Source organism: Hemiscyllium ocellatum, chromosome 7 (assembly GCF_020745735.1).
Source record: "Hemiscyllium ocellatum isolate sHemOce1 chromosome 7, sHemOce1.pat.X.cur, whole genome shotgun sequence".
Classification (NCBI taxonomy): Eukaryota; Metazoa; Chordata; class Chondrichthyes; order Orectolobiformes; family Hemiscylliidae; genus Hemiscyllium; species Hemiscyllium ocellatum.
Genome location: NC_083407.1, coordinates 92,950,939 through 92,965,798, shown reverse-complemented (window position 1 = coordinate 92,965,798; position 14,860 = coordinate 92,950,939). Strand labels below are relative to the sequence as shown.

The window sequence follows — 14,860 nt, the reverse complement described above, 5'->3', positions numbered from 1 at the left end:
GTATTGTCTCGGACAGCAATGAAATAATGAAAGAGATATATTTTACAAACATTGGCTGAGGAATACATTTTGTCCTAGAGAGCTGTCCTACTCTTTGTTTTTGAATGGCAGTACAGGATCTTTCACATTCACTTAAAAGATTTAATATTTCATTCAGAAGTCTGTGTCTTTAACAGCATTGTTTCCTTCAATCCAGCACTGAAAATATGTCCAACTGATCATTAAAACCTTGTTTTCTGTTTGTCCCATTTCTCGTGTGCTAGCTGGATTGGAACTGCTGCAGCCAAGTATATTGTTATGTTGTATGATCATACAAACATTAGAAAATTGGATCTGGAGTCAGCCATTCTCAGCCTTTGCTGCATCATGATTATGACTGATTATCCAGCTCAGTAGCAGGTTCCTGATGTTTCCTCCATATTCTTGGATTCATTTTGCCTCATGTGCCATATACTACTACTCCTTGAAATCATATCATGTTTTAGTCATGACCGCTTTGTGCGGTAACATATTTCACAGGCTCATCACTCTCTGGGTGAACATATTTCTCTTCATCTCAGTCATTAGTGATTTACCCTGTACCCTTAGACTGTGACTCCTAGCTCTGGACTCCCAGTCACCAGGAGCACCCCTTCCTCCATTTGCACTGTCCACTTTTATTAGGATTTTATGGGTTTCCATGAGGTCTCCACATGCTTCTGAACTCCAGTATTGACATCAGGCTAATTGGCTATAATTCCTGATTTTCTCTCTGCCTCCCTTCTTAAATTAGCTTAATTACCCTCCAATCTGTAGGAACCAATCCAGAGTCTATAAGAGTCTTGGAAAATAACAACCAATGCATCCACTGTTTCTCAGGCCACTTCCTGAAGTTTTGTGGGATGGAGATTATCAGGGCCCGAGTGATTCATCAGTCTTTGGTACTGTCAATTTCTCCAATTCATTTCCCTACTAATACTAATTTCTTTCAGTTTCTCCATCTCACGAAACCCTGTGACCCCAGCCATTTCTGGTATGTTCTTTGTGTTCACCTATGTGAACATAGAACCAAAGTATATATTCAGTTTGTAAGCTATTTATACATTCCCCATTATAAATTCCCTGTGTCTAACTGTAAGGAACCTACCATTGTCTTTATGATTCTTTCTCTCTTCTCATATCTATAGAAACCTATCACAGTAAGTTTTTTTTTTGTTCTCCCCAAGCTTCCTCTCACTCCACTTTCCCTTTCTTGAACAATCCCTTTGTCACCCTTTACTGAATTCTAAACTGCTGCCAGTCCTCAGGTCACGCCTACTTACAGAGAATATCTCCGGGACACCTGCACTAATCAACTCCACCACCACCCCATGGCCGAACATTTCAACCCCCCCCCCCCCCTCCCCATTCGCTCCCCCCACCCCATTCGCTCCCCCCACCCCCAACTCTGCCGAGGACATGCAAGTCCTAGGCCACCTCCATAGCCACTCCCTTACCACCCAATGCCTGGAGGAAGAACACCTCATCTTCAGCCTCAGAACCCTTCAACCCATGGCATCAATGTGGACTTCACCAGTTCCTCATTTTCCCTCCCCCCTCCCCCGTCTTACCTCAGTTCCAACCTTCCAGCTCAGCACTGTCCTCATGACCTGTCCTACCTGCCAATCTCCTTTCCCACCTATCCACTCCACTCTCCCCTCTGACCTGTCACCTTTACCCCCACCTCCAGCCACCTATCACACTCTCAGCTACCTTCTCTCCAGCCCCACCACCCCCCCACCCCTACTCCAATTTATCTCTCCAACCCCGAGGCTCCCAGCTTCATTCCTGATGAAGGGCTTTGGCCCGAAACATTGATTTTCCTGCTCATCTGATAGTGCCTGACCTACAGTGCTTTTCCAGCACCACTCTGATCTAATCCTCAGGTCTTGTTTTCTTTCTGGATAATTTGAATGCTCTTCCTTGAATCTCATACTATCTGTAATTTTCTTTGTTAGCCATGTTTTGGCAACTTTCCGCATTTTACTTTTGCACCAGGCAGGAATGACCATTGTTGCAGTTTTCCATGCGTTCTTTGAACTTTCCACTGCCTTTCCACTGTCATCTCTTTAAATAACATTCCCCAATCCATCATAGCCAACTCATGCCATCTCTTTAGATTCATGTTAGAGGAATGTTAATGAGGAATTCTATCACATTATGTTCATCTCCAAGGGGCCTCATTCAACTCAATTGCCAATTACTCCTTTCTCATTACACCATACCCAGGCTAGGATGGCCTGTTCTCTCGTTGGTTCCTCAATATCCAGCAGACCATCCCTCTGCACATCACTTTATGGCATTGTTATGTATTTGGTTTGCTCAATCTATATACAAATTATGGTCACTTGTAATTATTGATCTTCTTTTATTGCACATGACTCTATTTTCCTGTTTAGTGCTGTTTTCACCATCACCCTTTCAGTTTGGTTTTATATCATTATTTTTTTTACTCCTCAGTGTTTCACTGCTCTACCCTAAGGATTCCATCTTCAGAGCTAGTATCCTTCCTCACTATTGCATGAATTTCCTCTTTAATCAACAGTGCAACTCCTGTACCTTATCTGTTTTGTTTGTCCTTTCTAAATATGGAATATTCCTGTATGTTCAGTTCCTATCCCTGGTTACCCTGCAACCACATCTCCATAATCTCAACCATATTGTGCCTGTTTTCATTTATTCTCGCAATTAATTCATCTACTTTATTTCAAATGGTCTATGCATTAAGGCACAAGCCTTGTTTTTTTTAACATTACTTTTCCCATTCCAATCATCTTCCTATGTGGTCCTCTTGATTTCTCTGCACATCATCTTTCTTATTTCCCTTTCTGTCTTTGTTCCTGTCCTTGATTCCCTGTCGCTGAAAATGTGTTGCTGGAAAAGCGCAGCAGGTCAGGCAGCATCCAAGGAGCAGGAGAATCAATGTTTCGGGCATGAGCCCTTCTTCAGGACTCCCATCGACCTTGACATTTTAGTTTAAAGCTTTCCCAACTACTCCAGCAAATACTGTCCCCAGGACATCAGTCCCAGTCCTACCATCCAGTCTGTACTAATCCCACCTCCTCTGGAACTGGTTCCAATGCCCCAGGAAACTAAAACCTCCCACTCGCAGCATCTCTTCAGATCATGTAGAAAATCATTTGATAACTGTACCTTAGCCAGCCACTCTTTCAAGTAGGTCAGTGAAGCTGACCCTGCATGTAGACTGTGAAAAGCAGGCACTGTAGAACTAGTGAGGTGAGCTTAATTAGGCTTGTCGCTTGGAAGAGATGTGAAACATTTTAGGTGTGAAATGTGCAGCTTTGATCACAGTGGGGGGAAAGAAAATTAGTATGAAAGCAGAGCTATGAAATGACACAGTCTGAACATCAGTGCTGGTATGATTGATCGGTTCAAGTGCAGTTCCTTCAAACATTATTGTTAATAGAAGTAAACATCCATCTGAAATAAATGAGCTGAGCACTTGAATTTAAACCTGCAGACCAATTTGCGATATGGATGAATGGCAATCCATTTGACTATCCAGGTGTTTCAGCAGTATGTTTGTCACTAGATTTTTAACCCAGCCATTGCAATTGCATCTGACTTCTGGATTTCCCAATCAATCAGGGCATGTGAATGGAAACAGTAATGATCGGCAGCAGTCTGCTTCCGGGTTCAAGGATCAGGAGTTGAAAAGAGGTATAGAATCCATACAGTGTGGAAACAGACCCTTCAGCCAACAAGTCCACACCGACCCTCCGAAGAGTAACCCACCCAGACCCATTCCCATTCCCCTATCTTATATTTATCCCTTACTAATGCACCTAACCTACACATCCCTGAACATTATGGGCGACTTAGCAAAGCCAATTCACCTAACCTGCACATCTTTGAACTGTGGGAGGAAACCCATGCAGATACGGGAGGACCACACAGACAGTCACCAGAGGCTGGAATCGAACCCGGTACCCTGGCGCAGTGAGGCAGCAGTGCTAACCACTAAGCCACCATGCTGCCCCAGGGTGTACAGGCAATACCAAAACCTGTCGAGAGAGATCAATGTGGCATGGCAGCACCATGCTTCAGCACTGAGGGAACAGGCTATCTTCCTAAAAAAGTTGTACCAGCTGAATTCTCTTTGTAGAGATAAGGGGATAGTTTCCAAAGAATCCACTGCAGGAATCATCCATAAGGAATAATGGTGATTTCTGCTGGAATTTCAGCTGTCACAGTTTGCTGAAAGGAATTGCAGAGTAAGAGGGAGGGAGCAATAGCTTGCTGCTGTTAAAGTCGCATGACCTCTACAGTGCCTGCTTGAAAGGCCACTAGAAACAATTTAATTGGAAACTTTTGAAGTGTCCAAGCACAGAAGAACTGATAATTCAATACCCTGGACAATTCCTTTGAAATTTGATATGTTCGAGTTTTGGCAGAGACCCCATGTGTAACCTCCACCTTTGCTGGAATAACAAATAGCTGGCCATTGTAGGCTTGGTTTTCCACTGGCACAGTTCTTCTGTGCCTGGAGCACTTCAAAAGTCTCCATTTAAATTGGAGACTTCAGAGAGTTAAGATAAAACTAAGTAAAATTTTTACTCAAGCAAAGTTAGATTATTAGATACATATCCCACCTCCTGAGTAATGTTTTGACAGACCCCATATTTACCTCACACTGTCACAACTGCACTTCTCTCAACCCACTTAGTCCACCAGACCTGACCCAGCACTGCTTCCCCCAGCCATAACTAATTGCTGCCACTCACCCTGAGTTATCTTGATACCAGATAATACTTCTCTTGCCACTTTTCATCCTCCCTACTTCTCACCTTGCCCCCATCGTGGTAACACTCCACTTACCTAGAACTTTATCTCTGGAAACCCCCAACTTCCCTGGGATCCTATGGCAGCAACCTACCCCTCCACAGGAATTGAAGGCCACATCATATCCTGCTCGCCATCTGTCACCATGCCCTCCGAGCTCCCTAACATCACACATACCTTATGTATTTGCAGTTCAACAGTAGCTGTTAAAATCGCTTTCAACACCTCTCAATATCAGATTATAGCAGTTGACAGGTATCGATTTTCTTGCTCTGACTAAAAGATTCTGCAGTACAAAAGGACGGTCAGAATTGAAGTACTGCTCCATATTTCTGGGGGACCCCTTACTGGATATCCCCTTTGAAATGTGTAGCTCACTTGTTTTGAGATTGCTCATCCTCAGAAAATCCAGCCCATTACTCCATCCAAGTTCCCTGCTCCTTGCAGGTGTAACAGTTTTGCTGTTGTATTCAAATGATTTTCTTTAACCTGGTGTCCTTTATTTAAAAGGTTGTGACATTTATATTGATTCACCTAATCTTCTCAACTTTGTATTTGGATCACGTCTTTTCATCATAATATTTATATTGCAATTGTAATGTCAAATATGCCACTTCGCAGATTTGAAATCGGAGGTGATCAATATTGATCCCAGATTAAAATGGGTTTTCGAAGGAGGAGATTGTTAAAGGAAGGGCAGTGTTTTTACAGTGATTTGTCTGTGGAATGAACTACCAGAGAAAGTGGTGGACGCAGGTACAGTTACAATGTTAAAAAGACATTTTGATAAGTTCATGAATAGGAAGGATTTGGAAGGATATGAACTAAATACAGACAGATGGGACTAGTTTTGTTTGGGAACAGGGTTAGTTAGACCAAGATGTCTGGTTCCATGCTGTATGACTATGAGAAGAGATACAAAGATATCAGAAAAGCAGAAGAATCTTCCAAACCAATTCATTTGAACTGCTGATAATTTGTGAGACACTTGAACATCCAATCCTTGAGAATTTTTTTTTGTATGCTTCTCATCAAATATTTTTATATCAAAACTTTCTCGCATAAATTGACTGCCTCAATCATCCGTCTCTTTTGCTACTATGTACAAAAGCAACACTGATGTTCTCATCTTGTATCGGTTGAGTGCCTTGTGTTTCTCTCCCTTATTAAAGCCTGCCCTCTTGAGAGTACACTGTCAAAAATAATTAACAGAACTGGGACTTTGGCTCGAACAGTGAGTAGAGAAAGGTCTTTTTTAAGCTTGTGTTGTCTGGAACCGTTGAAATGGCTGACTTGAGAATGAAATACTTCACATGCTGGTGTCAGAAATGTGATTGTCATGGGACAGTTTTCCTTTTGTCATTTTAGTCTTTCTGACAACACTAATTTATCTGAGTCAGCCGTGTAACCAATTGAGAAGAGGAGTAACGGTGAAATAAACCTGCTGCGATGGAAGTTGATAGTGTAAAGGTCAGTGTGAATAAGATACGGGAACGAAGTACAGTACACACCAGAAAAGCTGCAGATAGCTTCTATTTTGACAAGAATAGCTTTAATGGCTGTCACAGAATTTTGAAGCTTTTGTTCACAGTTTCCAAAAATATCAATTATGCAAGTTATTATTAACTCACAATGCTATTGTTCTACTTCCACAATGTATTAAATTTCAAGACAAACTATTTCTTCAATTCTCTCTTTTGCTTTTATGGTTTGCTATTCTTAAGCTAGACCCTGGATGCTGGAATAATTAAGACACTGTTCCGAACTATTGCTGAGAGATTTTAGCTCTTTGGGACAAGTTGTCAATGGCGTTGAGTGCCTTAATGTGATGAGTCAGTTTCCAACTGACTGATGGAGAGGTGCGGTGGGAAATCTGGCAGCTCTCCTGCAGAACCTAGCCAGAAAGTGGCGCCTTAGGGTGGGAGAGGGTGGGAAGAAGGATAAGAGAGAAGAATTAGGGACAGTTGAACCAGCAGCAGGCCACAATGTGAGGCTCAGAGACATGCCCATGTTCATCCAGACCCTGAAAGTGTCTGCAACATGGCTTCAAAAGCATTTATTGAATAATCTACATCAGTCCCTTTTAAGAATATGGACTTGTGTGTCATTATTTAGAGTAATGGCTGTTGATGTTCTTTATGTCTCACCAATAGTATTGTTGACATGAAACCAAACTAAGATCAAGGGTGTGATACAATCTTAGAAGAAATCACTTCAGTATTAAAGCATCCATTTTTCATGAATAACCTTCCTCCGTTGGATAACAGCAGTTTCAAATTGTCATTGACAGTTAACAGTCTTAAAAAAAATGGTTCCAGCCAACAGTAAATAATTTACCGTTCTACATTTTATATGTTCAAAGTGTTGATATAAATTAAATACAAGATGTTTTACCTAGTTTTGTAATCACTAATCATAATTTAACCTTTGGACTTCATAATGAAACCCTTGGACTTCAGGGGTCATTCTGGTAGATCTAATATTGAATTACAACCATACCAAACAAGACCTGTAACACCATGCACTGACTCCCTCTCAGGGTCCCCATAGTCACCTTCTTGAAAATTGAATCCCTTCCCCAATCCCTTTGCCTTTGCAATCTACCAGGACCTTTCTTCACTGGTACGTAAGAGGTACAGAGGTGACCTGATAGAAGTTTAGAAAATAATGAGGGGTACAGATGCAGTTAATGGTATTTTCCTTTTCCTTAGCATGAAAGATTTTAAGACTGGGAGGCATATTTTAAGGTGAGAGGAGAGAGATTTTAATAAGACATAAGTGGCAAATTATTTACATAAAGGGTTATTCACGTGTGAAATGAACTTCCTGAGTAAGTGATGATATGGATGCAATTACAACATGTAGAAGACATTTGGATAAGTGCATGAACAGCAAATGTTTGGAGGATATGAGCGAGGAGCAGGCAGGTGGGACTAGTTTAGTTTGGGATTATATTCGGCATGGACTGGTTGGATTGAAGAGTCTCTTTCCATGCTGTATGACTCTGACTCTACGACCTAAGTCACAAATCTGCCATTACTGTGTAGGAAGTGCTGCTAACAGAAATTTTCTTTACTGTGGCCTATATTTATCTCTTAACAATGACTCTAGCATTTGGGAAATCTTTTTTAAAAAACATACAAAGCTATTCAAATATGATTTTGTTGGATATTCAAATGTGCTTTGTTTTTTTTCAACAGCTGATTCCACTTCATTATTTGAAATCTCCCCAAAATCTACCTGTATGACCAATCTTTTGATTATATTTTCTAGTGTCTCCTCGTGTACTTCTCATTATTTTTTGCCTAATAATTATTTTGTGAAACATCTTACAATGTCAAAGGCATTGTATGTATTCAAATTGTTAATACAATTGTTTTTACATTTATTCAGACACTCTATAATGAGCAGAAACTGATCAAAATTGATTAATATCAAGCTGAAGCAACAGGGTCATCTTGCTCCTTATTTCTGGTTCATTAGCAGCTGGAATACTGATTCTAACAAAAGTTTAGAATAGTTGAAGGCCTATGGTCATTGTGTATTGATCTGGTGTCATACAGTAGTTGGGCTTAACTTTGATTCTTTAATGAACTGAGTTTCTGAGCCAAATTTAGGAAATTTGGAACGTGTCATGCTAGGTGACATTGTACTTCACTATACTAGGTGTCATATTCATCGAGCTCTGAGCAGATCGGTTTAGACTGTTTGACGTGAAGTACTGGTTGAGGTGGAGCATTTTCCAACTTAACATTGGCAGAGAGAGAACCCCCCCCCCCCCCCCCCCCCAGCAAAGTCCCTGCACCTTTCCTGCTCACTTTGACCAAACTCTATTGCGCACAGAGGTGGAGTCCAGCTCTGCTTCAAACCCAATCTTCTGTTCATGGTCAAAGATTATGTTTCTACTTCTCCAGTGATGGCCTTCCTTCAGTCTCAATACTACTGACTACTTAAGCTATGCTTCATTGGTTCCCAGTTCAATTTCTACAATGTTTTCCTTGGCAATTCCTGTGAAGATAGTTCATCCACAAAGCTGCATTTACTACATTTTGATCTATTATCATTACTATCCTCCACCATTTCTAATGTTGTCTGGTCCCCATCATGTTAAATTCACTCTCCTTGCCAACTTTATAAATACTGTCACAGATTTTCTCTCCCTTTACGCTGCATCCTCCTTCTACTTTATGTCCCAATACTTCATTTTCCTGGCTCTGCATTCCTTACCAGTCTCTGCCTTCACCAATAGGTAAAGATAAAGTTGCCATAGTCCCAGAAGACTGCTGTCTTATTAGAGATAGAGAGATGACTGCTGGTGGTTTAACAACTGGTGAGGGTTACCATTACCTCAGGCAAGGGGCGAGGTTGAGAACAAGTGTCCTTCATGGTACCAAGAGTGCATTAGTCTGGGGAAATGTAAAGTAATAGGGTAGGGAATAGGCCTGTATGGGATACTCTTCAGAGGGTTGGTGTGGACTTGTTGGGCCAAATGGCCTGTTTCCATACTGTAGGAATTCTATAACAGGCGATGTGGGAACTGGACCCATGTTGTTGGCGTCACCCGGCATGGCAAATCAGCCATTCAGCCAACTGACCTAACCAATAACATTCAGCGATCTTGGTGTTGTACTCAGAACTCCCTCATTAAAACCCCTTGCCTTTGTTCAGTAATTTTTCCCAGTTTATTTCCAATTCAGTTCAACTCCTTGCAGTAGTTGCTAAGTTAAAGATTCTATATATCAATGTAAATGATTATACGAATTAGTTGGCTGGGAAAATAGTAAACAGGAGAAGTGCTTTCATATCATATTTGAGCTGTTATACCTTTGGTGATATGAGAATGTGACTGGTTAGGATTCTTCTGCAGTTCATTAACGGTTGTCTCATGCCTTATCTACTTACAGGATCCAATGTATGCAAAAGGAAAACTGGGAGAGATTCAAACACTCATACTTGGAATGTTAGACACCTTCAATTACGAGCAAGTGAGTAATCCAGAAGACTGTTCTATTCAGCATTATCCCCATTCCTCAAACAATCATGGTCTGTGTGCACTTTGAAAGGAGTAAAGACTGTAGAAATATTTTTCCCTCAAAATGGTAGATTTATTTTGGCCCTTGTTGTTATACCCGAACATTACGAGACTGACTATAATTCAAAAGCATTTAAAAGTGCTTACTGCATTGCATCAGAACTTATTGGGATATCCTTAAGCAATCAAAAGCAATATATAATTTCCAGTTCCTTGATTGATAGACGCTCAGTTCATCTATTGATTTGGGTTAGCTGTAGAAGAGCAAGTATGTACCATGAGAACTTGTGTAAAAGATGTGAGCTTAAAACAATAGCAAAATTTGGCTAAGCTTTTTGGTGACCAAAGTATTTAAGTGCAATTTTTATCCCTCAAAGCCTCCAACCTGGCAACATCCTTGTAAATCTTTTCTGAACTCTTTCAAGTTTCACAACATCTTTTCAATAGGAAGACCAGAATTGCATGCAATATTCCAGCAGTGGCCTAACCAATGTCCTGTACAGCCGCAACATGACCTTCCAACTCTTGTACTCAATACTCAGACCAATAACGGAAAACATACCAAACACCGCCTTCACTATCCTATCTACCTGCAACTCTACTTTCAAGGAACTATGAACCTGCACTCCAAGGTCTGGTTGTTCAGCGACACTCACAAGGAGCTTACCATTAATTGTATTAAGTCTTGCAAAGATTTGCTTTCCCAAAATGCAGCACCTCACATTTATCTAAATTAAATTCCATCAGCCACTTCTCAGCCCATTGGCCCATCTGGCCAAGATCCCATTGTAATCTGAGGGAATCTTCTTCACTGTCCACCACACCTCCAATTGTGGTGTCATCTGCAAACTTACTAACTCACATCCAAATAATTTATATAAATGACAAAAAGGAGCAGACCCAGCACTGATCCTTGTGGTGCTCCACTGGTCACAGGCCTCCAGTCTGAAAAACAACCCTCTACCACCACCATCCTTGAGCCAGTCTTGTATTCAAATGGCTAGTTCATCCTTTACTCCAGGAGACCTAACCTTGCTCACCAGTGTCCCATGGGGAACCTTGTCGAATGCCTTACTGAATTCCATATTGATCACGTCTACTGCTCTGCCCTCATCAATCCTCTTTGTTACTTCTTCAATAAACTCAATCAAGTTTGTGATACATGATTTCCCATGTATAAAACCCTGTTGATTATCCCTAATCAGTCCTTGCCTTTCCAAATACATGTACATCCTGTCTCTCAGAATTCCTCCGACAACTTGCCCACCAGTGACATCAGGCTCATTGGACTATGGCTGTCTGGCTTGCCCTTACCACCTTTCTTCATCAGTGGCAAACTTTCAGTCTTCTGGCACCTCACCTGTGACCATCGATGATACAAATATCTCAGTAAGAGTTCAGATAAGCAATCACTTCCCTAGCTTCCCACAGAGCTCTAGGGTACACCTGATCAGGTCCTGTGGATGGTGCGAACCCATTCATTCCAATGGGAAATTTACCTTCCCAGCAGCCCTCGGTCCCTGGTTCTGGAATATTCCCTGTAGTATGTTCGGGCTGCAGTAAGCCACTGGTAACTGAAACTGCAGAAATTGATTTTGTGGATACAGCAGTTGCACTGTACTGTTGTACCATTACAGTAATTCTGAAAACCTGGAATGGAGCTTGATGGCTGACGGACTGGAAGACCCAGAATAGAGTGGTACGGCCAGCAGACTGGAAAGTCAGAAGAGAGTGCATAAATGTTGATCTGTAACTGTGAAGAACTAGGGTCGACCTATTATCAGCAGGATATTCACAGTTCATCCCCTCTGGATATCAGATTCATTACATAGAATTGCCATGGCTATAAAAATGTTGTTAGTAGTATGGTGGACAAATCTGTACCCAGATAATCCAAAAAGGGCTGCCACATCTCATGGAAATTCTTAGTGTTATGGTGCATCATACTCGTCAGAAAGTCCAAGGGGATGTGCTCCATGACTACCTTATACCAGCCCACCAGCCCCAGGGATTTTCCGACACCCACCCTACTAGAATGTTCCTTTCAGCACAAAAAGTGTGGATACTGAAAAGCCTTTTTTTGTGTGCATCTAATGAAAGTGAATTAACAAAGCCATGAAAGAGAAATACCGGGTCCATCTCCACCTCTGTCCCCTAGGCCTTCTCTGTTTCGCCTACCACAGCGCTCCAGTATGCCGGCAATCTGTGGCAGGACCAAAGCCAATGAATACTCACTTTACATATAGCACACTTTGGAGATTTTCCTGCTTTGAATTTAGCAAGGTGGTCTGGGGCTAGGTGGACACTGTGGAGAATCCTCAATTCCAAGGCGTGGGTTCTGTTGCAAATCGAGATCCTTCTTGCATTTTCCCAGATATCCTCCCATATTTCAGAAGAGATCTCAGCGTCCAACTCCCTCTCCTATACCTTACAGAGCCATTCGGTCCCGTCCGAGGGACCCTCTCCCAATCGATGATAAGCGTTGCTAACAGATAATGTATTCTCAGCACTCAACACTCTCTTCTCCATGTCGGACTGATAAGGATCAGTTAGAAATGTGGTCTCTTTTTGTATGAAGTTTCTAATTTGAAAAAAACAAAAGAGGCCCCTACTGGGCAATTTGTATTTCCAAGCCAACTGATCAAAAGATGTCAATATGACCCCTCTGAATAAATCACCCAGGCAAGACATGCTCCTAGCTGCCCATAATTTAAATTTAGAGTACACCATCCCTGGCTGAAAGCCTAGCATATCAACTATGGGTGTCAAAAATAATGTTTTGACAATATTACCCTCACCCTGATGCATTGCCCTCCACACCTTGACAGTATTGATGACTATTGGGCGATGGCAATATTCCTCAATTGTTCTCTTTTTTTTGTCTAAGAACAGCAAGCTAATAAGGGGACATCTCACCTGAGATACTTTGATGACCAAGCGAAGCCACCCCCCGCCTCCCCCCCCGGCCTAATAATTCACATAAGACAGCAACAAGCTTAACTGATAGTTTTTGATATTCTGGAGACCCACTCCTCCCAGTCTGTAAGGTAACTGCAGTTCGGTCAATTTAATTAGGGGCCGCTTGCGAGACCAGATAAAAGAACTAAACCAGCCGCTCAGTGTTCTAAATATTTGTTTAGTAAAAAGCAGAGGAAGTATTCGTATAGGATACAATGGGCGGGACAGAATGTTCATTTTAATGAGGGCTATCTGCCCTAGCCAAGAGATCAGAAATGTCTTCCATTTAGGAAGATCCTGCTTGATTCTTCGAATAAATGGACAAAGTTGGCTTTAAATAGCTGATGAAAAATGAGAGTAATAAATGTACCTAAGTAGAGAAAGCTCTCCTGTGACCATCTAAAAGGGAACTGAGATCCGCCCTCAGGATCAGGCACTCTCGGGATCACCCATGGGCATGGCCTCTGACATCGCAAAATTGACCTTATAACCCGAGAAGCCACCAAAGAGATTGATTCCCTGTATCAGGTGTGGCACTGAGACTGTTGGGTTTGATAAGAAGACAGGAACGTCATCCACATACACTGCGATCTCATGTGACTTCATCCTCACTTCTGGGGCGGTTATATTGGGATCCCTGCATATTGCCTCCACCAGCGGTTCGATCACCAATATGAAAAGCAATGGTGAATTGGGACAGCCCTGTTGACTGCCCCTATGAATATTAAAATTGCTTGATCATACACCATTTGTGAGGACTGTGGCAAAACCTCCACCCACCTGATGAAGATCTCTCCCAAGCCAAACTGCTTCAAAGTATGGACAAGATATGGCCACGTGACCCTGTCAAATGCCTTTTCCATATCTAAAGAGATCACCAATCCCTGTATCGATTGCTGTGACATATTTGGATCATGTTAAGTAATCTCCTGACATTATCCATCGATCTGCGATCTTTTATGAACCCCGTCTGGTCCTCCTTAATGATGGAGGGCAGGACAGTTTCTCACCTTCATGTCAGAGTCTTGGATAGGATTTTGAAGTTGACATTCAGGAGTGAGATGGGAATATAGCACAGTCCTCCAGGCTTTTCCTTTTTTAAGAATGAAAGAGATGTTTGCCTCTCTTAGGGATGGTGGGAAGACGCCACGACTATGTGAGTCATTAAACTTACTAAACATCAGCCGTGACAGTACACTTATAAATTCCTCATCGAACTCACTGGGAGCGTGTCAAGACCTGGCACCTTCCCATTCAGGAGCTGCCTCACAACCTCCTACACCTCTTACTATGCCAATGGGGATTTGAGGAGAGATTCTTGTTCAGGGGTCACTCCCAGAAGGTCCAAATGCTTAAAAAAAAGACTCGATCCTAAACCGTCCACTCTCACAGTTTTCAGACTGATATAATTCAGACTAAAATTTGTGGAATGCTGCATTAATCACTTTAGAATCATAGGTCAAATTTCCACTGTCCCCTCTGATCAGGGTAATGGCCTGGGCGGGGGGCACTCTTTTTCCTAGCAAGATATGCCAGCAACTTGCCCGGCTTATCCTCATGCTCCAACAGCCTTTGACTTGCAAATGTAGCCTCCTTCTTAGCCATGTGAGCATGGAATTCAGCGTAGACCAGAGCGCCATGATCCTCCGTAGTTTAACCAGTGAGGGCCTGTCAAAATATGCCTTTTCAGCTACTTACAGACACGTCTTGAACAAGCATTGCTGCTCACCTGTCTGTTGCTTCATACTGGCTGATTAGGAAATAACTAAGCCCCTAGCATAGGCTTTAGCTGTTTCCCAAAGAATGGATGGGCTACTGGCCGAGCCTGAATTAATATCTAAGAAAGCCCTGAAATCATTGGACAGTAATTCAATAAACTTGCTATCCCTGAGGATGAAGGGGCCCAGTCACCAGTGCCTTCACCCCCAACATATCCTTACTCTTAACCATTAAATACACTGGGGCGTGATCGGAAATAGTGATATTGTCAATTGTACATGACACCATTGAGCCCAGATGTGCTTAAGGAGTCAGAAAAACGATCAAATA

At 42.1% G+C, this 14,860-nt stretch overlaps 1 protein-coding gene across 2 annotated transcripts in view; it reads left to right on the top strand.

The window, feature by feature from the left end:
* Nucleotides 1-14,860, top strand: part of vps8 (VPS8 subunit of CORVET complex) — a 543,230-nt gene that overhangs the window by 294,541 nt on the left and 233,829 nt on the right. For both annotated transcript variants that reach the window (XM_060827508.1, XM_060827507.1), the window contains one exon: nt 9,726-9,806. In XM_060827508.1, the coding sequence (XP_060683491.1) occupies nt 9,726-9,806 (81 nt within the window). The remainder of the gene's footprint in view (nt 1-9,725; nt 9,807-14,860) is intronic.